General features: G+C 39.7%; 1 protein-coding gene and 1 long non-coding RNA gene across 2 annotated transcripts; one reads left to right on the forward strand and one right to left on the reverse strand.

The window, feature by feature from the left end:
- Window positions 1-621: 621 nt before the first annotated feature.
- LOC128821806 (uncharacterized) lies at window positions 622-1,120 on the reverse strand. The gene is made up of 2 exons (XR_008441239.1): window positions 1,005-1,120; window positions 622-768 (listed from the first exon to the last, which is right to left on the reverse strand). It is a non-coding gene; the product is annotated as an uncharacterized LOC128821806 (long non-coding RNA).
- A 39-nt stretch (window positions 1,121-1,159) lies between these two features.
- Window positions 1,160-24,488, forward strand: LOC128821802 (3'-5' RNA helicase YTHDC2-like). The gene is made up of 26 exons (XM_054003125.1): window positions 1,160-1,355; window positions 2,000-2,090; window positions 2,462-2,655; window positions 4,271-4,470; window positions 5,055-5,221; window positions 6,964-7,066; window positions 8,266-8,422; window positions 10,618-10,725; window positions 11,819-11,967; window positions 12,349-12,484; window positions 12,841-12,967; window positions 13,948-14,013; window positions 14,783-14,961; window positions 15,113-15,209; window positions 15,286-15,373; window positions 15,474-15,554; window positions 16,511-16,593; window positions 17,478-17,583; window positions 17,719-17,838; window positions 18,192-18,464; window positions 18,962-19,088; window positions 19,536-19,741; window positions 20,429-20,624; window positions 21,732-21,841; window positions 23,297-23,586; window positions 23,986-24,488. The coding sequence occupies exons 1-26, from the start codon at window positions 1,181-1,183 to the stop codon at window positions 24,254-24,256; spliced, it is 3,900 nt and encodes a 1,299-aa protein (XP_053859100.1). The 5' UTR covers window positions 1,160-1,180; the 3' UTR covers window positions 24,257-24,488.
- The last annotated feature ends 229 nt before the right edge of the window (window positions 24,489-24,717 follow it).

Consider the following 24,717-nt stretch of genomic DNA (forward strand, 5'->3'; position numbering starts at 1 on the left):
GCATGTATTAAGGAATTTGTTATGCAGGATGCACTCAGGCTTGACGCCAGTCTCAGCCATGTAGATGAGACTTAACCCAACAGTTAGTTATCTCTGTGCCCTGCTGTATTTACAGGATTGCAAACTGAGAGCAGAATTGAACCTGAGGAATCATTTTTCAGAATCATGGAGCTTTTTGTCTATAGGAAGGCAAGATGATGCTGTTAAGAGGCAAAAACTGTTAAGAGATCTGGGTTCATAATTAAAGATTTCTGATGTGGCTCTTTCAAATTAGTTATGAACTCTCATTTTTTACTGTTGATACCAAGGATGATAAGAGGAATGCTCATCTTATTCAGCTGAAGTGTTTAATTTTCCATAATAACTGTGATCTGCTTTGCGGTGGCAGTACTGAATGTCACAAAAACAGCTATGAGGACCTAGCATTATGTACTTTGATTGAAGATACACAGTCAGATAGCTGAACTGAAAACTGAAAAAAAATTTAAAAATAACCTTAGAACAGATCAATTGTTCCGCTCCAGTGTGATCTCTCAGTGCAGAATTATGCTGAAGTTAGTCTTGTAAAAGCTTTGGTAGAGGTGGCTTAAGAGCTGTTTTTCAGTCAGCTGCATCAGACAGTGAGTGTTTATCTTCTATTTATTTAATTGCTCACTTCAGTTCACAACTGAGGATGTTTGTTCAAACGGAGGAGTAGTTTGTTCTTCTTCCAAGTACTCTCCTTCTGACCGATGATGTTTCCAAAGCAGCAGCCTTCAATCCCGAGCCCTGTGTCAAGCCCAAGAGGATTGGGTTTAGTTTCTACCTCGTGTCCTCAGCGTGGAGTCAAAGGACAGCAGGAAAAGACGATCCAAAACCAAGGGCAAGTAACACTTTACAGAGTGAGGAGGCTGAGGGCCGAGATGACCCTCGCCACAGCTACGTTTAATACCATGAATTAAAGCACGTAATTTATGACCGGACAGGGCACCAGTGCCACGTTTTGGCCAGAGCCATACACATACCTCGGTACTAGGCAGGCTTGGCCCTACCGTCGGGAAAAGAGCCAATTTCCTTCCCTTCGGGCCGACGGGGCTGTGGGTGACTCCACGCAGGCCCCGCCCGCCGCCAGCGCCGCCCCTCGGGCCGAGCAGCTGCGGCCCCCGATCCGCGTGGGGCCGTGTGGGGCCGTGTCGGGGCCATGTCGCGACACAGGCGGGTTCTGCGGCGGCAGCCCGGCGGGGCTGCGGGGGACTGGGCTGCCGGCGCCGCGGGGCGCGCCCGGGCCGAGGCCCTCAGGGAGGTCGGCGTGGACGAGGTGGTGGAAATGGCGGTGCAGCTCGCCCTGGAGCGGTTCCGGAGCGGGGACGAGGCGGGTGCGCGGCACAGCCCGGCCCGGGGGCAGCCTGCGGCTGTTGGGAGAGCGCTGGCAGCGGGTCAGGGAGGGGATCCTGCCCCTCTGCCCGGCCCTAGTGAGGCACGGCTGGGGTGCTGTGTCCGGCTCTGGGCTCCCCAGCACAGAGACAGGGAGCCACTGCAGGGGTCCGGCAGAGACCACCGAGATGAGATGAGAGGTCTGGAGCATCTCTTATCAGGAGAGGTGTGGGAGTTGGTCCTGTTAAGCCTAGAGGAGACCGAGAGGGGATCTCACTAATGCATACGAAGATCTTCAAGATGAGTCCCAGGAAGGCGGTGCAGACTTTTTGGTGACAGGACAAGGAGCAGTGGCCATAACTTAAAACACAAGAAGTTCCACCTGAACATGAGGGAGAACTTCTTTCCTTTGCGAGTGGCAGATCACTGAAACTGCTGCCCAGGGAAAGTGCTGAGTTTGCCCCTCTGGAGACATCCCAAACCCTAGATGTGTTCCTCTGTCAGCTGCTCCAGGTGACCCTGCAGGGGGTTGCACTGGCTGGTCTCCCTTCCAATCCTAGCAATTCTGTGGTTCTGTAACACTGAGTTGTCAAGATTAGTGCCTGTTGCATTGTTACTGTTTTCTCATTATTATTTATCATTCTAGAGATGGAATTTCCTTCTAGTTTCACTAGTACTGAAAGAGCATTTGTTCACCGTCTCTGTCAGTCTCTTGGACTGGTATCTAAAAGCAAAGGGTGAGTCAGGGTACAATTTTCAGTTTCTTGGTGCAGACCAATAGAATTTCAAGACTAATGATAACCTGATGATGTTTTCAACATACTCAACTGTGTTGCAAGGAATAGTATTAGAGAAAAAAGTGTAAAAGAGAAATGAGCATCTGTGTTCATTGCTGTATGCATGCTTGGAAAAGCTTGTGACATGCCTTTTGGGACAGCTTGCTTTTATACTTTGTGGATTTAATGGCTCCATTAAAAAAGCTTCTCACTGTGATTTCTGTTTTTTTTTTTCCCAAAGATTTTGCATAGCATCTCCTACCTTGACAGATCAAAGTCAACCTAGAGTAGGTTCCTTTTTCCTAAAATATGTTTTCTTCTCCCGCTGACAGAAAAGGAGCCAATCGCTACCTGACTGTAAGGAAGAAGGATGTATCAGAGGCACACGCAGGCATGACTTGTGGCTTGGCTCTCCGTACGAAACACGCTGTTCGGAGTCTGATTCAGCGCTTTCCCGTCACAAATAAGGAAGGCACGGAACTCCTGCCAAGGACAGAGCGAGGAAATGCCTGTGCTGTTGAATCTGGTACGTTGGGCGTGTGTTCTGCTTTGGACTTGTCCATCGCCACCACTTGGAAAAACCACCTGCAGCCCAAAGACAAAAGAAACCTCTTTGTGTTCTGTCCCCTCTCGTGTCCTAACAGACACCTTCTTGCAAACGCATTAATTTTCCTTACTTTTAAGGTCTTTTAGAACTGGTGCTGTGAGGAACTTGGGAAGTCATATCATGCACATGGTGATGTCCACCTTGTGTTGTGTTACTTTAGAATCTTTGAGGCAGTTCCAGCCAAACCTTTTTGGAAGCACAGTTTGAAATGTGGCTCCATAAAAGTTCTGTGAGGTGGGATTGAAGAGTCAGTGTTCCCCTGCTGCTGTAAGAACACCCATATGAGAAAATGAAGTTGTCTGTTCTGCTTGTAGAAATTAATGTCCTTGATAAGTGAAGAATTTTAATTTTTATTTCTTCATCTCTACAAAATAGATTTGGTCCTTAAGAGACTACTGTCCAGACTTCTTGATTTCTTGAATATGGAAGAGTTCACTGAAAGACAAACTTCTGATAAAATGTTGGTTTTTTTTTTTTTAAAAAGCAAGGTTTTAATCTAGATTATTGCTTTAGCAGCTACAAGTGGAAGAGTTACAGTGTGTTTCTGTGTGCAGAGATGGGTGTAGTGAACAGAAAACACTTGTACCAATATGCCTTGTTTAATGGCATGGTTCTGATAGGTGGTGTCTGTTCTTGAAGTGCTTCCTTTGCTGTTCTTTCCAATTGTTTCAGTTGTTTAATAGGATTGTTTAATGAACAGAGGGAAGCTGTAATGCAAGGACTGAAATGCAATGTCTTAGGAATGTAAGGGATAAGTTAATGAGCAGTCTAATATTTGCCTTTCTCCGCATCTCAAGAATGTATTTTTAGTTCTCCCGATCTCTTAGTCTGTGTTTGTCTTGGTACAGCAGAGGTTGAAATTTAGTATATGAATCTGTTACTGACATTAAATATGTATCATTGACTTTACAGCAAGCTTTTCATTCTTCTGGAAGATAATTCTCAAGGAATTAGAGAGTAGCACTTGCAATGATGGATGTGAAGTAGCTGCCTCAGAAGATGTGCCCGTTTGTTGGCTACTTATGCACTGCTTTGTAACACATCACACTGCTGTGTGGGGGCCAGGACTCTTGATACAGCATGCTTGCATTAGTATGATTTCAGGCAAAGGCGTGGAATAGCTTCAAGGCTTACCCCTGGAAGTGTGTATTTCTAGGGAGAACTGCAGGTGTGAAATGTGGGTGCAGATACAAGGGCCACCAAAATACACCGGGCTGTGTTCTCTGGTTTAGTTTCTGTTTCTCCTTTTGCTCTTTGTGGGCTTCTTTGACTTGGAGCAATGCTCTGGAAGAGTCTGGTTTTGTTCAAAATAGCTATGAAAGTAATAACTGTTTTGAAAGATATTTATTTCAAGCACTGCAGGAGGACATGTTGCTATAAATATGACTTCTAAATGTGTGATGGGTTTGTCACTTTACCCACAGGGATGCATCAAAAGTCAGCAATGTTAATTTTTCAGTACAGTTTTTGAGCAGTGTTTTTCTGTGACCTTCCTCTGTATCTGCATAAATAAACTTTTACCTTGTCTTCACAGAAAACAAAGAAGTAAACAAGATAACTTTTCGACTTAATGATGGTATCCCCCAGGTCCCAGTGAAAAGAGGGGAATCAGAGTTTGATTCCTTCAGGCAGTCACTACCAGTTCTTGAAAAACAGGAAGAAATTGTCCAAATAATAAAGGACAATAAAATTGTTTTGATCATAGGAGAGACTGGATCAGGAAAAACTACGCAAGTATGTTTCTTCAATTAAATAAAAACTAGAACAGTATTTATGACAATTGTGTAATATTTGTGATACAGGATATTTTGATGCTATTTTAAGGCTTTTCTTTTCCTGTATGATTGAAAATCTTGTTCCAATTCACTTTCTTGCTTTTGAAACACTAAGCCAGTAGATAGGTACTAAAAGCAAAAATGATTCCTCACAATTTTCTGGTTGATACAATTTTTTCCTTAAAACAATACAAAATATTGAAGGGAAAGTAGCTGTGATGTTTGTATAGCCCTTTTTCTTCTAAGGTAGTTCTGTTCTTAGTACCCAGAGTATTTTTTGTGTTAAAATGAGAGATTATCTACCGGAGTTTTATTTTAGATTTCTCTGAAGCAGGAGGGAGACACTGCAAGTTTTTTCTTTAAAAAAAGCCTAAAGAGTTTATACGTAGAAATTTATTTTCCACTGCTTCAGGTATGCTTGCCATGATAATCCTAATGAAAAGTCTTTTGCAATGTGTAATACTGAGATGCAGTTAAATTGTTTCCCTGTGCTAACTAAGCTGTGACTTTCTCAAAAAGTAAATTTGAACCACTTCTTTACAGATTCCTCAATTTATCCTTGATGACTGCTACAAGAATGGAACTGCCTGTCGTGTGTTCTGTACTCAGCCCAGACGTTTAGCAGCTGTTGCTGTGGCTGAAAGAGTGGCAGCAGAAAGAAGAGAGAAGATTGGCCAGACAATTGGTTACCAGATCCGGTTAGAAAGCAGGTACTAATGGTATTTCTGAGTGCCAGTTGATCTTGTGTTGGTCTTGTGCATCTTGTGCACAGGTAAACTGCAGTGTGTTTGGGTTGCAGCCTCCCAGGTGGGATATGTTACTGCAGGTAAGGAATACGTAAGAGGGAAAAGGATGGCTTTCTTGCTGTGTTTTGCAGTTTCATGTAGTAGGTTGTCTTATAGAACTGAATCTCAGGTATTTTCTGTTGACTTCTTCTGCGGAGTGTATGCAAGGAAATCTTTGTCTGATTTTCAGATCAAGTCTACACTTTCTTTTTTATTTTTTTTTCTTCCCCCCTCTCTACTTGTAACAAGTGTGGATCCAAAAGTTCCGCAAGCTTTGAAGGTAGGTGTGAAGACCAGCATGCTCTAAGAAATGTTATGTAGTGTGAGTTGATAGGAGTCATAAAAGGGAAAACAACAAAATTGGAAAGCGACTGATGAAGATGAGCATTATTGATCAGTCTAGTTTGGGCTAAATTTACTCTTCTTCAGCTTCTGTGTTTAAAACATGAAGTGAAGTAAAAGTAGAGATTTCAGTATCACTTGATGAATTTGTCTGTAAAGCAGAGCATGAATGGATTGTGTGGGGTTTTTACATCTTTGCACCGTGTAGCCAAATGACATTTCAGGGAAGGGCCAGCAGTTGGGATATGAGTGACCAGAAGATGGCAAAAGGTTGTGTTGCTTGAGTGAACAAAGATAACACACAGCTGATGAAAATGAATGTGCTTGAACAACAAAGCCACAGTAAGAATTCAAATGTGTGTACGAAAGCTCACAAGGATATAAAGAGATTAGAAGAGCTGGTGAAGATGTATCACAAATCAGCTGGATAATTAATATATGGAAGTACTATGCTGGCAGAAGAAGAGCAAAGTCAGGTGAAAATGGAAGAATTGCTGGAAGCAGTGCAGGAAATCCAGCTTGAGAGGAATCAATACAATTGCTGCAGAGAAACACTAAAAGGGAGAAATAACAATATTTTGAGCTGTGGACAAAAAAAAATCTGGAATGGAGATGTTTAGAGGTGTTTATAGTAAGACAGAAGTATAATTTTTAAGGTTTTCTTTTAGGATGGCAGTACCAGAGGGCGTAGTGACAATTGCTGTTTTTATTGGGACAGCTTCCCCAGGTATAGAATTGTAACATTTCAGTAGTTTGAGCTTCTGAAGGAGCAGAGGATGAAGCAGATGACTTTGTGATTTAGTCAGCTGTACTGTATTGTGTCCTCAAGGCAAGGCTTTGGGAGCTGTGGGGAGGCTTCTGTGAGGAGGTGCCAGAAGCCTCTCCCGTGTGTGACAGAGCCGGTGCCAGCCAAGACAGACCTGCCTGTGGCCGAGGCTGAGCCCATCTGTGATGGTGGCAGTGCCTCTGGGACAGTGGGGAACAGGGGAGGAAAACCTGCACAACAGAGGCAGCAGTTCAAGAAGAGCAGTGAGAGCATGCAGAATTTCTTCATGCTTCTCTTTTACTTCCTTATTTATTAAAATCTGAATCTTACTTTTTCAAGTAATCTGTTGTCCAAAGTTTTGGGGTGCAAGCACTACAAATTGTTAGGAAATGTGCGGGAAAAGGCACCGGTTAAAAACAAGTGGTGTGCAGGAGTCTTTTGGGGAGAGAACTGTAATTCCTCTTGTGGTCAGCAGCTGCTTTAATTTTTGATCCCTGGAAAGCTAGCTGCCTTTAAATGGTGCAAAGCCCCTGAGCTGTCTGTGTGATGTGTTCCATAGGGTTTCTCCAAAGACACTGGTAACATTCTGCACTAATGACATGCTCCTTGGCACGCTGATGGCAGGAGACAGCACCCTCTCCACCGTGACCCATGTTATTGTGGTGAGCATCCTGTGGTCTTTCATGTGGGGTGGGGCAATATGTATTGCCTTGGAAAATGAGGTCCTCATTTGTTTTATTTAGATTTGCTGAGCTCTTCAGGTGTTTTTGTTTGGTAGAAGATGAATCAGCTTTAGAGACTTTCTGAGTCCTTAGAGTAGCATGATTGTTTTGTGGAGTTTGGTGTTTTTCTGCGTGTTTGTGTTTTTTCCTGTAAAAATAGTTTATTTTCATGGCAATGATTAATTGTGGAATCAGGAGGAGTGGAGAAAGACAGAAGTGTAAATTTTTCGGAACTTCCCCTGTCAGCAGCAAATCCTTAGGGAGGCTTACATGGATGTGGTTCAATGTGATTGTCTCAGAATTCCTGTTATCATTTGTTTTAGCAATAGCAGGTTTTCAGTCCATTTGTTTGCCCAGAGTGTTCTAGATAATGTGGAGTCTAATGGCTAACAAATTATTCAGATGTGTTCATTTATGAGTATGCTAATATTCCTATTGTGGAATTTAATAAGGAAGGGGAACTAGAATGCTTATGGCAAGATTGAAGTCCTGAAGATTAAAAGATAAGTTTAGGTGCCTGCCTGTTTATCAAAGTCAAAAAGGCATGAGAATGATCTATGCATTCTTGATGTCAGCCTACAAGCCTTGTATTTTGAGTCCTTGTTTCCTTCATTCATAATAGAAATCAAAACAGAAGAATGACAAAGATGATGAATCAGTTAGGTGCCTTAATTTATAGGCTTTGTGTGGCTTTGACTTGTCTAAGCAATCTGTCTGTTTTTTCTGATTATGTGGTGTCATCCATTTCTTTAAATGCTCATCAGTGGTGAAGTGAGAATTTATGAAAATAAGATTTGTAGGATTTGTGGTTTGTGGCGTTTTCTTGAAATTTGGCTTCAAATACAAAATCAGAGAGGTCTCAGATATTCACTTTAGCCTCTAAAGTTAAGGTGCGTACAGCTTCAGCATGGCAACGCACTCAGTGCTGATAAAAACTTTTTGAAGTGGTTTTTTTTTTCCCTTATGGATAGTTTTTAAATAAAACCCTATTACTTAAACTAGACTTACACATTTTAAGGCCTCTGTAATGTGCCACCAGATCATGTATTTAATTTTTTTAGAAAAGTTTGTTTTTGTCAGAAGTTGTGATCCTGAATCTATGATGGCTTTTTATCTCTTTTTTTTTCCTTTTGTTGCAGGATGAAGTACATGAGAGGGATAGGTTCAGCGACTTCTTGCTAATAAAACTGAGAGATGTGCTGCAAAACCAGCATCATTTAAAACTAATTCTTTCTGGTGCTGCTGTAGATACAAATCTCTTTATTAGGTATTTTGGAAGCTGCCCAGTAATACATAGTAAGTCTTGATCTTAACTCTTAAATCTGAGTATGCCTGCCCTGAGACTCAGAGATCTTAGTAAACTGTAGCAAACTATTCTGAGTAAAGGCAGGTGCTGAATACACTGAGAGTTCCAGGAATCCTTGTTCTTTGTGTATTCAGGTTTCTTGTTTCTTGACTATTTGCACCTCGTTCAGAGTGAAGTGTTTTAGTCACTGGGAGTTCTGTACATGCAGGTACATCCTGCCCCCCTCCACTGTTAACTGAAGAAGTAGGAAGAGGTTATTGAAGTGCTGTCTTCATGCTGATACAGGACTTAGGAGCTACATGAGTGTGATACATATGAATACATTCCAGTAGAATCTCACTCTTCAGGCTTGGTGAAGGTTGTTACTGGTTACTGGATGAAACACAGCTAACTGTAGCTGTTCAGTTCAGAAATACAGGCTCAGGCAGATTGGGTTTCACATGAAAAAAGAATGACATGATTCTTTGATTTAAAGAAAATTAGTAGCCCTTCATCTAGGTGAATATTCAGAAAAGGCATCCAGTTTCTCTTCGTTTGTGTTCAGACTCAGTTACCTGCAGTTAGATTACGTTCAAATGCAAAGAAAAGTTACCATTATTGCTGTTTTAATTTCATGTGACTGATCTTTAGTAGAGGCAAAATATAAATGTGTGGGAGATGGGGGGGTTTTGTGGGTTTGCGTTTTTTTCCCCACACTCCTGGCTTGAAGGTTTTCTGCATGGGCGACCTGCTCTGGCACCTTGCAATCCTCTTACTTTTTCAACAATAATGTCCAAGTTTAATGTAAGCTTTTAAGCTTACATTACTTTACTTAATGTAAAGTAGCTTTTAAGATAATGCTTTATTTGACAATCAGGTAGACTCTCTGCATGTCAGCCTTTTTAAAAAAAATCTCAACAGTTTTAGGAAGTGGGATTGCTTACTGGTTTATTTTAACAAATGTTTGTGAGAGGAAACCTCTTTTTCCTAAGTTTTTTTTTTTTTTACAGATGGAAGTGTTTAGTTCCCAGTTTTGAATTTCTACCTAGTAAAATAAGACTTGCAACTTGTTGGAGACAGGAATCTGGAAATTACACATGCTTTCATGTTTTCTGAATTTTTTTTGCAAGCGAGAGCCTCAGTTGTGATTGTTGTGTGGCTTTCCAGTTTACTCTTTTTGCAGCTTCCTGTTCTTTCAGATCAGTCAATTTGTGTTGGAAATTCTGATGGCAATCTCTCCAGTTTACCACAGTGCTTGTGCTGGTTATGTAACAGGCCAATAACAATTGAAAAGATGGTTTCCCCCCCTTTTTTTTTTTTTTTTTTCTTTTTTTGAGAATTTAAGAACTAAAAGAAGCATCTTTGTCTGTTCATGTAATGTAAAAGGTTTGATTCTCCTTCAGCATTATGGCTGACAAAATCCTGACCACAGAAACCAACATTTTGTAGCTGTGGATTGCTGTAGTACACAGAGCTTGTGCTCAGTGTTGGAAGGCTTCCTCTGTGACAGCTTCTAAAAGTGTGTGAATTGTGGATTGTTCCTTCTGAAGGAAAATCCGGAGTGATCCTGAATCAGCTTAAGGGACAAGAAATCAAAATGCAGAGATTTGAATTCTTCATGCAAAAAGCATCCTTTAATGTCCACAGATAAGGTCTAGAAAACAGTCATGTTGAAAAAGAAATCAGGATAAATTTTGAGAAGGTAAAGGCCACTGGGATGTCTCATGTGTCAAGAAGTATTCAGTAAAGAAAGCTCAGCTTTGCTGAATAAGTTGAGGACATGGAGATAAGAATCTCTTCTCACATACTTCTGATGAAAAGAAAGTAGTTCAGTACAAAGATGTACTGTCTCCGTGTGGAACCTTGCAAAAAGCTGTATTAATTGCTTATTAATTCATGAAATTTTAAATCCAGGTGGCAGACTTACATGGCGAGTTCTTGTTTGTAGCCCTAAACAAAAACGGCTGTTCTCTTTCTCTCATTTAAAACAAATTAATAACTGTCAGTCTTATGAACATCTCCTGCTGTAACACTTGATAAAATTGAAGAGGTTGAGGAGAAACAAGGTGGCATTTTACTTTGGAAATGTTTTGTTTTGTATAATTCTGAGAAAAATAAACTCCAGTGAAGATAGTTTTTGAAAAAATGAATGCTGTAAGTGAAGCTAGTGAATATATAACCTTTTATGGATTTTTTTCTATTTTAGTCCAAGGGAGGCCTTTTGAAGTTAAAGAGTTGTTTCTGGAGGACATTTTACGAAGCACTGGGTATACAAACAAAGAGATGGTGAAGTACAAAGAAGAGAAGCAGCAAGGTCGGTGGACTTGTTAATTGTAAGGGTTGGCAATGAGAATCATTGGTTGATTGAACAAACAATTAACAGGATACTTTTCTGTTAAAATTCCAAAGTCAGGAGATTAAATGAGATGTGATTAGATGACAGCAAGTATTTTTAAGCTCTCAGTATTTACATTACTGAAATAGTTTATGCAATTAATGAAAAAAATCACTTTGATTTGGTGGTTGCATTCTTTTTTCTTTCAGTTGATAAATGTCATCTGTTTTCTAATTATTACGCTGTAGAGTTATAGAGAACTGGGGGCTGTGCCCACATGAATACTAAATAAGCATAGGATGCTCTGTACCTTTGGGTGCAAACTAAAGTGCAGCTATTAAAGCAGGCAGGATTTTGTACAGTCTTGCACTAAATGGACAAGTTGTTGCCTTCAGTAACATTTTTCACTGCTTTCTTCAGGCATGGATGTATTTTTTGTGTTAACACTCTTGAGCTAAACATCATTGGTTTTCAGTTGATTAAGTAGATACTGCTTCAGAAGTTTTCCTGGCACCTGAAAGTAATGATCCCAGTGATTATTTAAAGAAATTAAAAAAAAAAAAAAAATGCAAACCCCAAAGCTATAACATACAGTCCTAACTGGATATTTATCACAGTGCTCATCTCTGATCACTGGGGGCAGAAAAGTTCAGTTAAGAGACTGGTGTTTTCTAATGTTTCTTCCACTTGTGTAGAAAAATAAGTTGTTATGTGCAGGGACTGTCTCACTTGTCTTCAGCATTCCATTTCTGGAAAAAGATCTGGGCTGAGATTGTGTGGAAGGTGATTACTTAAGGAAGACCCTTTGAATGCAGTAGTTTGAAATAATGGAGGCTTGGGGGGTTCAACACCAAAGTGGTGGGTTTTACCTCGTTCTTATAGCCCTTGTTTGCAGTGTGCACTTCGGGTACCCTTAAACATGTCATTTACGTTGGACTGGTAGTAGCATTCTAGATTAAATAAGAGAGGTTGAATAGGTAAAACTTGGACCTGCTGGAACTGTCTTTTTTAGTAGAAAACAATGGATAATAAAGATGACTCAAACTTTCTTGGGGAATATTTTGCATTCTAGAAGAGAAACAGAAGTACACTCTTGCTGAGTGGTGTTCAGCTCAAGGCAACAGTAACAAAAGGACATCTCGGAGACAAAAATCGGTTCCAAGGGCAAATGAGGAGTACAAATGGTTGGATGATGGTGGTGACACAGTATTTAGTCAACTGGTAAGTTTTTTCTTTAGTTGGAAGAGACATTTATATTTGTGTTGTATTACTAGCCATTTAAAATCTGTTTTCTACAGGTAGTTCTGTAGAGTCTTTGGGGATATTAACCTATTTTAAAGATTACTTGATTGGGGTGAACTGCTGTAGCTGAAGCGTGCTCTTCAGTTAGGGTGGTTGCACACAGCTTTTCCTCAGATCAAATGGCTCGACTGCCATTGTGTTAGTACTTGCATCTGACAAAATCAATGCATTGATACCTGAGTGCTGGATTTCTGGTTGCTGCTGGGAAAAATTACCATTCAAATTCTTTGTGGGTAATGTATGAGAATGAAGACAACTCTTGGAAGAGATTAATCTTTCAGTATTGTTTTTTATCTTCAGACTGAAAAAGATGTGAATTGCCTTGAACCGTGGATAGTAAAAGAAATGGATTCCTGTCTTTCTGACATCTGGTTGCATAAAGATACTGATTCCTTTGCTCAGGTGTTAAATCTTATTTTAACTGAAAATGTCAGTGGTAAGTTTCATGTGCTATTACATAAGAAAAAAGCAACCTCAACTTTATTTTGATTTTTATGGCTACTTTTCTCTCCAGTTTCAAATGTTGTTACCTTTACATTCTGATGCCTACTGAAAAAATGGATAGGGCTAGCAGAATTAATGAGTTGTTTAGTTAGTTGATGATGTTGTTTTCAAGTATTGACAGAAGTGTGTTTCTAAAAGAGTGTGGAATTGACATGAAGTGACTGCAGAGATAAAGTGAGGAAACAAATTCTCTTTGGGCTGGAATTTGAAAGCAATATTTGTACTATATTTAGATGAAGAAATAAGATTTCTATGGGGTTTGCTGGATTTTTTTGTTTTACTTCTCAGTTGATTATAGGCACAGTGAAACTGGTGCGACTGCTCTGATGATTTCTTCAGGGAGAGGCTTTTTGAGTCAAGTAGAAGAGTTGATCAGCATGGGAGCAAGTATCCACTGCAAATCATCTAATGGCTGGTAAAAACAGAGAAACCAAAAGATAGATTTATTTGTCAATACAGGAGAAAGAAAGAAAATTCTTTAACATCTAAATTAATTTACTAACTTATGACACTGCTGTAAGAACTGTAGATTTTGACAGCCTAAACAGTTTCTAACTCCTGTTAATCACATTGTTTTCTGTAAATTCTAAATTGAATTCTTAATTACATGGTCTTGATTATGAGCTATAAACTTTGTTTCAGTAGGTCTTATTTAAGACACTGCTTAGCAGAACAACTGTAATCTACTGAATTGGACCAAAATGTTTGGCAGTTTGTATTTTCATGGAGTTACCTATATCAGAAGATCTTTCTGTTATGTTTCTAAATATGTTGTAGCATGTAAAAATATTTGTGAATCTGTAGAAACTCAAGTTCTGTGGTCATGGAGTATGTCTTCATCTAAGCAGGGAAGTACAGTTTGTAACTGTAGTATGGAATGATAAGAATTAGGATTCCAGGGGTCTGATATCTGGTACTAACATTTGAAAAACTTGGGAAGAAATGCAGTTTAAAGGTGTAAAACAGTGAAGTGCATTGTGAGGAGGACAGCTTCTGAAAGACCTGAAATAGCCAAATGTTAAGCCTGGGGTGTGACTTTTGGAGATGACTTCAAGGGTACTGCAAACAGGCAGGTCTGATCTCTGCACGTTGTTGTGGGCTTTTTAAAGGAATGGCACCTCCTTCCTCCTCATTTCCTTGTGCATGTTTGCCGGTGCTCCTGTGTACAAGGACATTCTTTTGTGGTAAAGAACTGTAGTTACCTAAAAGTCAGATAGCTGTTAACACCTATTTCAAATGGGAAGTCGAAGATCCAGCAATAACTGAGAGATAACTGAGAGATAACTGAGAGAAATGGGTACAAAAGTCTGGTGTCAATTGCCTCACCTGATGTGCTCTTCATCTTCATCTTTTGAAGTGAAAAATCTAATGAAACGACTTGTGCAACTCTTTCAGGATGGCTGTGGACTGGGCTAGGCACTTTGGACAGACAGAGGTTGTTGATCTGTTGGAATCCTACAGGTAAGCTGTAGCTATTTTGCAGGAGGAGTTGTATATGATAGTGATGGGGAATTTGAGGTTTGTGTTCTTTTAATCAGAACAGGTTTTAGCTTTTCATGCTGTAAAATCTGGACTGAATAGCAATACCTATTTTTTTAAGAATAAGAATTTCAAAACCAAACAAGTTTGTACTCAGTATCGTATTGTTTATGTTTGCACAACTTGCTAATTGTATGCTATGTGCCATTTTCTTTTCACATGCTTACTTTGCAAACAAATTTGTCATGTGTTTTTATCTGTATATTTTTTATACGCAATAGGCATGTTAAAGAAAATTGACAGAAGTAACGTGTACACTAGGCCATTCAAGAATGCTTTTCTGATTAACTGACAGTTATCATAGTTGAGGTAGTGTTTTGTAAAGATTATATTTATTATAATTTCTCTTAGTGCAGTTTCTGCTAGTGGGAAATTTTTGGAGAATACGTATCTCTTAAATATTTTTCCTTGAACAGATAAATGAGAAGTATCTTTACACTTTCATTTGCTTATGGTTCTGTTTCAATTAAGCTGAAGAAAGCTAAAGTTAGCACTAATAAATGAAGGGGCATCCTTTGTTGGGTTAACATTGAAATCAGTGAACAGCAATAGTATGGTGATTCCCTTCTGCTACACTTCAGCATTAGAATTCAAGACCAATAGTCGTGTTGGTCTTGATCTAAGTTTGAGCTGATGGCTCAATGCAAACCCGAAGGGGCAGCCTTGACTCTGGTGTATTTTTCTGTTACAGCGCTTCATTTGCATTTGGAAATCTGGATGAAAGTTCCCTGGTCCAAAATAGTGGTAGTGACCTTAGTGCAGAGGACAGAGAACTACTGGCAGCTTATCATCACAGTTTTGATGATGAAAAAGTGGATCTGGATCTGATAATGCACTTACTTCACAGCATCTGTCATAGTTGTGATGCAGGTAGGTAAATACCCAACCAGCTGTTGTGGCTTTGGCTTCTGATGAATCGTGCTCTTCTTTCAGCAATCCCCAAACGTTAAAACCTTCTGAGTGCTAGTCGACATGTATTTGAATTTTCTGTTTAACTTTGCAAACCCACTTCCTTTTTTAGGAGCAATTTTAATATTTCTTCCTGGGTATGATGAGATAGTGAGCCTCAGGGACCGCATTCTTTTGGATGACAAGAGATTTGCTGCTAATGCTCACAGGTAAAACCTTTAGTTGCTGTGGCTTTTCATTGATTCTTTTAAGGAGCCTTAAAATGTTCCTTTTGTATTGCATTAGATACCAAGTTTTCATGCTTCATTCAAGTGTGCAGACTTTGGATCAGAAGAAAGTGCTTGAAACTCCACCTTTTGGCATCCGCAAAATTGCAAGTATTAGAGGACTTTGTCCGATGCTACAATGATCTGTTTTGCCTTTGCTTTTACAGTGACTCTAGTTTTGGTGGTTTTGGTTTTTTTTCTTTGCAGATTCTTTCTACTAATATTGCAGAAACCAGCATAACAGTCAATGATGTGGTGTTTGTCATTGACTCAGGCAAGGTGAAAGAGGTAGGATTGCCTTAAATTTTCCTAGTGCAATTCTAAAACACACAGTGCATAAACTTTGGGGAACTTGGTTTTTTTTTCTTTTTACTTTACATGAAAATGAAAAAAAGCTTTTACATGCTGAGATCTACTGCCTGTCAGGCAACAGTCCTCGCTGAAAAGTTTCAACATCCATTTGTTTGAAGACAAATACTGTAAATAGCTAGCTGTCTAAAAAACCTTGTAAAAGCTAATCTAGGTTGATGTATTAATGGATCTTTCTCTTTTGCAATTTAGTATTTCTGCTGGATTTTTAAAACAAGTCCTCAGTTTAGACCACCACCTTCCTGAGACTTAGGGAGCACTGGGAGTTCCTTTTGTCCTACTATTGTATCAAGTCCAAAAATAATCCATGAAGTTTTTAAGCAGTTTTTTTTGCTGTGTTCAGTGCCCATTCCTAATTACTTGTTCAAGAAAAGTGAGAACACACAATGAGGCAATTTAAGACCTAGTGTACAGCTTTGAAAATGAAATTGGATTTCATAGGTGATATGCACACCAAATTTCTGAGGTTCTCATAAAGTGGTTTTTTTTGTAATTGTACATCAGTCTTAAGAAAACAAGTAGGTAATTTCCAAGTGAGATAAAAAGGAAAACTTTATTTGGTATAATAATGTATTTTTACCTGCTTTGTGATATCTCAGAACACAGATTTGACATAGCTTTTACTGACTTGCAATTACCTATTGACTAGAAAATGGTGACTTTCACAAACTGTGGAGCATTAAGGTACTACAAAGGAGATACCATCATAAATTCACTTGAAACTGAGAAGGTACCTTTGTTGCAGAAGCTACTGTATATCTATTAGTGTTTCATACTTTTTAGGAAACTTCTGTTGGTAATCTAAATAACTAGTAACTTTTATTTCATGTACCCTATTGAGTTTTCAGTTTATATTCCTTTCTTTGTTTTTCTAGAAGTCTTTTGATGTGCAGAGTCGTGTTCCAGTGCTAAAAATGGGCTGGATTTCAAAAGCCAGTGCTGTCCAGAGAAAAGGCAGGTAATAAATGCCTCATACTGGTTTCCATTTTGCAGATATCCACAATCTGTGTTTCGAATAAAGCACACAATGTAGTAACTGTTTCTAGCCTAGTCCAGTGTGTAGGGTCAGTATGTATTTCCTTGGAATAATTTCCCAAGTTGTAGAAGAGTGATGCTCAGGCATTTCCCAAAGGTCTGGGTTGTTTTCCCCCCATTAATTTGTTCTCCTTCCTCTTTCTCCCATGTAGCACCAGCAGTCACAGTGTCCAGTGGGGTGTTTTCACATCTTGTCTGTGGGCAGAGGACTGCCTGTTTCACTTTCTCCAAGCTATCCATGACTTAACAGGCCATGATTATATTCTTCCCAACACTGTGGGTGAGGGCTCAGAAGTTTGTGTAGCAACAAATGCCTGTTTAATCAGTCATACTGGCATTAAGCTGCACATTTGCACATAGATGTATATCAATGAGAGAGCTGGCTGTCTCTCATTCACTCACAAGTTATTTAATCTTTATTCTGCCTTTTACTCCAAGCATCACTTCTGTTTGGGGGATGTGAGAGGAAACAATAAAGTTTGCAACTGATTCCTTACAACAAAGGATGATTGAGATTTGGACTGGTCTTAAGTTAGCAAAAACCCCACAGCACTTTACATTAGATAAGCCTTGTTTTTCTTTCTCCAGATTTCTCAGTGGTGGGTTAAAATTACCGTAAAAAATTGCCACACTCTCAAAAATAACTCACGATTGGAAAACTCTCACTTTGCATGTGACTGACAACACTGTCTTCATAGAACTGCTTCTTCTTTTCCATTCTGAGTTTCTGTGTCTGTCTGTTGGCTTTAGGTTTTGTTTTTAGAAAGAAATCCTCATTTTCACCACTTCCCATATTTTATTTTCAAGGGCTGGGCGCTGTCAGCCTGGAGTCTGCTTTCGTCTCTTCAGCAGGCTGCGATTTCAGAATATGTTGGAATTTCAATCTCCAGAACTTCTAAGAATGCCGCTTCAGGTGCATGTTCAGTTAGAAACTGTAACTTTAAAAAATACAATGTCCTCAAACCATACTATTAATTGCAACAAATCATGGGTTTGGGGTTGTTTCCAAATCTTGGTAATCTTTTTTGTTCTGCCTTTTACCTTGCAGGAGATTTGTTTGTACACAAAACTTCTGACTCCAATTAATTGTCCAGTTGTAGACTTTCTTATGAAAGCTCCTGATCCGCCGCCTGCTGTAACTGTGAGAAATGCTGTGCATATGCTTAAGGTCAGAGAAGGAATAGGTTTAGATGGTAATTGTGTTTGAGCCCAAATTTGTGGTGTAGCAGTCTGTCTTACTGACTTCAGTTTGTACTGAAGCCGTTTTTAATTACCTAAGGATGTTCTGAGTTTTTGTTTATTGTCTGTTTTCATTTTGTGTGTGGGATGTCGTTTTCCATGTCAAGGGAAGAGAGTGCTTTGAAGTCTTGTCTCTGTTAATAGTTTCACTTGCTTTTTTAGTGTTTGGAAACAAGTCTAGTTAATGTCCAGTATTCACATCCTTTCTGCTTTCTCTGTAAAGTGATTTTGTCCACCGTACCCGTCCCCCTCTCCTTTGTTTGTTCATTTGTTTATAAACAGACCATAGATGCCATGGACCCTTGGGAAGATCTCACTGAGCTTGGTTATCACCTCACTGAATTGCCTGTAGAGCCACACCTCGGTAAAATGGTGCTGTATGCTGTAGTTCTGAAGTGCCTGGACCCCGTTCTGACCATTGCCTGTGCTCTTGCCTGCCAAGACCCTTTTGTGCTGCCCACGCTGGCCTCCCAAAAGCGAGCAGCCGTGCTGTGCAGGAAGCGTTTTGCTGCCGGGACGTTCAGTGACCACATGGCCCTGCTCAGGGCTTTCCAGGTAGAATTTCATTTCAGAGAGTTCTGATCACAGCACACCAGCCAAGCAATGCAAATGTACCAAGCCACTTGGATGTAGAGTGGTGGACTGTGCTTAAGTCCTCGGAGAAGACTTTCTTTTTGCCTAGTGGCTTTCCTGGGTATTGGACTCATAAATTTGTGAGGGAACCCTTTTTGTAGTATGTTTTGTTGATATTTTCAAACCTTATAAAATTCTAAATGTTCTAACCATGTGCCTCTTTATATCCTACTACACTGAGCTTCAAATCATGATCTTAATGTAATGATCTTTATTTCTTGTTTTAACTTGACATAATCATCATTCTAGTGAACACGTAAAGAGAATCTAATTCTTGAACAGAAAAAAGTATCTGGTTTGATACATTAACTTTTGGAGTGGGTTTTGCATTTTATTGACATAAATGTAATCTTTTTTGAAAAAATGCAGTTTTAGTTTAAGCCCTTCAAATTAATAGGCAAATGTAAAAACGTTGTCAGGCATGGCAGAAGGCCCGCAGTGACGGCTGGGAGAGAGCCTTCTGTGAAAAGAACTTCGTATCCCAAGCCACAATGGAAATCATTGCAGGAATGAGAACACAGTTGCTTGGCCAGCTTAGAGCCTCAGGTAAAGAAGTTGGAAACTTCTTTAACCTTGTTTTAAAGTCAGGCATTTAGAAATTGTAACAAAAGTCATGTTCACTGGTGTAATTTTCCTTACTTAATTTGAAATACACCTCCATGTACACATTCATGCAGGGTATGGTGTAGATGAGGAAGTGTGGCTGATCTAACTGAAAGCACCCTCATCTCCACATGCCACTGCATTTCATGTTTTAATAAATTATTCCCATCGGAAATGTCTTTAAATTGTAGAAAATAGTGATATTCTGTGTTAGTATGAAACCCCTTATCAGGAAGGATTTCAGTGTAATGGTTTCTTCTTGCTGCTGTTAAGGTTGGCAGTGGTGAAAAATGAAACAAATAAGTCGTTTATTTCACCTTTAGTTTCTAACTCCTTTTGAGAACCAAAGAGAAGCTAACGTGGCGCTGTTTTGTCTTTTTCATTTGTCAGGTTTTGTGAGAGCCAGAGGAGGAGCTGATATTAGAGATGTTAATGCTAACTCTGAGAACTGGGCTGTGATTAAAGCTGCCTTAGTGGCCGGGATGTATCCCAATCTGGTGCATGTAGACAGAGAAAGCCTGCTGTTGACTGAACCAAAGGAGAAGAAAGTGCGATTTCATCCTACCTCTGTTCTTGGCCAGTGTCAGTGTAAAAAGGTAAAATCACTTGGAATTCATAGTTCAAAAAACACAGCACTAAAATCTCTCCCATGTTTTAGAAATGTCTTTTCCTAGTTGTCAGTACGTTAAAAGCACTATGGGCATTTAACACTACAGCTTTAGAAAATACTGTTCTACTCAGCTGATAGAATTGGAGTTGTTTCATTTTTCCATTGTTTCAATTAGTCCTTTCTCTAGATGGAACAAGGTAAAATGGCAAAAAAAAGGTCCCAATTATAAAATTGTTTTAAAGATATAATGATCCCTACTCTTAAAAGCAAGTTTTTCTCTGAAACTTTTTTTTTAACATTTCTTTTTAAAGCAAAATATTTTGTTTTTTCATGGTAGGATAATTTGTGAATCTGGTTGAATTCTCTCACGCTTTTTTATTTGCATGTATATTTTTATATGTATCTAATTATACATGTATTTATTTCTCAAAATACAGAATCATAGAATGGTTTGGGTTGGAAGGGACCGTAAAGCTCATCTCATTCCAACCCCTGCCACGGGCAGGGACACCTTCCACTAGTCCAGGTTGCTCAGAGCCCCCCCCAGCCTGGCCGTGAACACTGCCAGGTTGAGGCATGCACAATGTCTGTGGATAAAATGAGAGATACGTTCAAATTTACATTCATTACAGGTAGAGGGTATAATAGCCTGGTCTTACCTGCTCTTGCACAGATTGCCCCAGCAAATGGACAAGCTGCAGCCATCCAGGCCCTCCCTACAGACTGGCTTATATACGATGAAATGACGGCAGCTCACAGGACAGCAAACATCAGGTGCTGCTCTGTTGTGACACCTGTCACCGTGTCCCTCTTCTGTGGACCAGCCAGACTGCCAAGTAATGCCTTGCAGGCATCTTCATCCTTTCGAGGTACACCGGAGTCTGGATTTGGAATGTTTCCGTTGGTGTCCATCAGTGTGTGACATGGAAAGCTTACTTTTCAGTAATATTTAATACATATATTGGCTGATTCTGGAAACAGCGCTGTTATAATTCCTGTAGTTATTCAGGAAGAGTTTGTTGGTTCTGTAAGAAATCTCTCCGTTTTGGGATTCCTTACATATTCAAGTGCATAAATGACACAGTTCCAGGGTATCAGAAACTGCAGTATAGTTCATAAGGAAAGAATGCAGCCACAATGTCTAATGATCATACTGGTACTGAGAAGTTTAGTATGTGTGTTCTTTTTCTACAGACCACTTTATTTGATACATTGAACCAGATTATTGAAACTGCAAGAATAATTTAGAAACAATCAATATGGCAAACAAGTCATGTTGCTTCTAGCTGACACATACATTTTCAAGATAGGTTCTATTGATAATTTTTAATGTCAGGTAACTGCACTATTAACTCTTAAGTAATAGAGAAGATAAAGAAATTTCCCTTTTTTTCCTCATTTCAATTGAGTCCTGCTGGAATGGAAGCAAAAATAACTGCAGCTAGTTGTCATAGTTTGAATCAAACTAAAAGTCCAACTTATTTCTGAAGCTTTCCTGTCTTGCTTTTAAACTGTGAACCTTAGAGTAGTGTTTATGCTGATTGAATTGCATTTTAGAAAAATCAGGAATCCTAATTAATAGCCATATCTGTATATATGTATTTCCTTACTAGGTCTTTAAATCTGCTGTTTTACTAGGAAATAGAGCCACGTGTGGTTTTGCAAACAGCTTTAGGCAAAAGTTGGATAGTGGCCTGTGAATACTGGGGAAGGTACATGAGTTGAGTCACATCATATCAGTACAGGTTTTTACATAGCAGGACTTTCAGCAGGTCTGGCTACTTGATTGCTGCTATCTGGAGCAAAGACTTTCCAGTGTATTTGCAGAAAAGAAGAGGTAGTTTTACAAATGGTTACATTTAAAAGTCAATTTTAGAAGGAAAAATATTATTGCTGGTAACACAGTAGTATGCGGGTTTTTGTGTGTAAGCAGAAATAATATAGAGATGCTAATGCACCTTTTGTCTTTAATTCAGGGGGATGGGTATCTAATGATAGCAGTGACAGTGAGATGGAGGACAAAACAGCTGCTGATCTGCCACTGCTGAAGCTGGATGAATGGCTCCATCTCAAACTGGACCCTGAAGTAAGAAAGAAATTAGCCCTGGGCTTGCTTCATGTAGAAGAATTGTAAAAAGATGTGAAAAGGTGTTTGTAACATTTGAGTAGCCCAGAATTTTCTCCAAGAACGTCATGGTCCATTTGGGTCTCTCAAGCCATGTACTCTGTGATTTAACCTTTACTTGACGAGCTCGTCAGGAATTGAAGGGCTTCAATCCCCTTTGGCACAGAGTTGTCTGTCACGTGAATTCGTGTATTCAACATCCGGGCTGCAATGCTTCATCACCTATCACCCATACCTTTCTCTTCTTTTACCTGTGAGCAAAAAGAAAGAAAATAATTAGTCACCTAAGTCAACAGTGAGAGTGCTCACCCCTCTTCCTCCCTCTTGGTGTGGGTGTCCTGTCTCTCACACAAGGGAGCAGGAAAGCCTCTGCAGTCCAGATGCTGTTGGATCTGCTTCACAAACTTTCTGGGCAGTGCGCTGTTTTAAATGTCTGAGCTTGGCAGATTTGTCCCTTTCCACAGGTCAGCAGATTCTGAAGAGATTCTGCCAGACAAAAGATAATGGCTGCAAGGGACAGCAAGCTGCAGGTGACAGTGGCTGTGTAAGGGCCCTTCTGCTCCTTCTGGCCTCCTGTCCTGCCTGCATGGTGCTCCATCAGGCCATAGCATGAGCTGGGATAGCCAAAATCTGAACAAGAGCTGAGAGAACAGCCACATTGGCATATTGTGCTCTTCTTTCTCTGAGAGAATAACCAAAATCAGATCAAAAAAGGAGCACTTGAAGCTGGAGTTGCTGAAAGAAAGTTGCTGTCAGATTTTGGAAGGAGAAATTTCAAAACCTCTTTGAAATAGAAGTCTTTATGTCATTGAGGAGCTGTGGCGATGGTAGGAGGTAGTTTATGGGTCATGAAACATACAGCTTTACCAGCTCTAATAATAACACTGTCTCTCCTAGACGTGTCTAAAAGAGTAATTTTTAAAAACTGATTTCAATGGAAGCATTTCTGATAACATGGGAATTAGACTACAGTCTTCTGAACTTAGTCATCACACTTGAGCAGGTGTCTCTTTAAGAAAAATGTCACTTAGAGCTCTTTTCCCTCAAGTATGACTGAAGAGTGCATGAGTAGAGACTGATTGGAGAAGAAGGGCATAAAGCATGAAAGGATTGGGTTTTCTCAGAAGATAAAAAGGAAAAAAAAAGTCTGTGGGTTTACAGTACAAAGCTAAGTTTAGTACTTAGAGCTAAATGAAATGTTTCAAAAATTACCTTGCACCCAAGGCAAAGAAAGTAAATCAGCATCTTAGTTTAAATATGGATTATTCCCCTTCCCCAAGACCTTAGTCTTGCCTTTCATTGTGGGCCCTGTTTATATTAGAATGCCAGGTGCTGCCTGCTGTGAAAAAGACAGGGTCCTCTTACCTGTGTGATCTAATTTTCATCAGTATTTAACAGAACTGGAATTCACTGCAGGCTGCTGGTATGCTGCTGCAACTCAGGCAGAAGTGGCACAGCTTGTTCCTGCGTCGTATGCGAGCTCCTTCTAAGCCATGGTCTCAGGCTGATGAAACAACTGTAAGAGCAATTACAGCTGTTCTGAGTGCTGAAGAACAGTCTGCAGGTCTGCAGCAGCCTTCAGGAATTGGCCAGAGACCAAGACCTGTGACTTGTGAAGAGCTTCCTTTGGCATCTACATGGAAGTCAACCAACAGCAGAAAAAGCTCAACACAAACTGAATTGTCTGCCTCCTCTCATGCTGAAAAGTAAGATGTTGAGGTCTTCCTCTCACTGTAGGTTGCAATTGATGTATACAAGCTTCACTTAAATTTCTGCTAGTCATAGGAGGTGGAAACCGTGGAAATACAGTTGAAAGGTGTTATACTGTTGTGTGCTGCTTTGTAATCCCATAAAGAAGTGTTTCATACCTGGGCCTGCTGTTTGAGAGAGCTGTCAGGAATATTGTCCGTGAATTGTGATGCTTGAGAAGTAGCAGAAGAGGTTTACCAGTAGCATTAAAAAGCAATGCATGATCAGTATGGGATTTTTAGTTAGGGTTTAATAGATTTTGTAGTTGCTATAATACGTGTGGTCATGCAGTAGCTGACAGGTCGATGTAAAATGTTCAGTGACTGCTTGTGAAACTCAAGGTATGTCCTTTTTAGGGTTTCAGTGAAATCTGCTTCTCCTGCACTCCGCCAGCCAAAGAAGTACAAAGAAAAAGACATTTTGCTGTCCAGACGATCCTCAGCTGACAAACCAGCTCAGTCCTCAGTGAAGCCTGCAGAGAGCAGTAGCTGTTCCAGCCCCTGTGCTAGTCCTCCTTCTCCAGTGTCTGGAAAGGTAGAGTTCTCTAACATATCACCCTGCTCTTCCAAAGTAATAGAATTTCTTGCTGATCTCATTCTGCAATTAGGTATTTTACTGATAAATTAGGAACCTAACTTAACTTTCCATTTATAACAGCTGCATAATACTTCCTTCTGGAACTTAAAATCTAGACTAAATATCCTTGTTTCACTAGTTTAATACAGCAAAAATAATTTGTGGACTGCTGAGGTAAAGCTATGCAAAGTAGAAAAAATGAGATTTTAAAACAAAACTTGTTCTAATAAACGTGTATTAGTTTTTTCCAACTACATGAGTATATTATACGCACACCTGAAGTTTTTGGATTCTGCCTTTCTCGGCTTCTCTAATAGATTTTCAGTATCAATACTGATTCTGTCTTATCTGCCTTACTATGACTGATTGGGGTTTTGGTGATGGTTATTTTAACAAAGCACGCATTTTTAATGAGAGTATTGTGGTAGTTGTCCCTGTATACTTGAATAGTAGACTGCAGTAGTACTAAAGAGATCATTGAGAGGAAACTTCATGGACTCGTTGGAGGATTT

Source organism: Vidua macroura, chromosome Z (genome assembly GCF_024509145.1).
Source record: "Vidua macroura isolate BioBank_ID:100142 chromosome Z, ASM2450914v1, whole genome shotgun sequence".
NCBI lineage: Eukaryota > Metazoa > Chordata > Aves > Passeriformes > Viduidae > Vidua > Vidua macroura.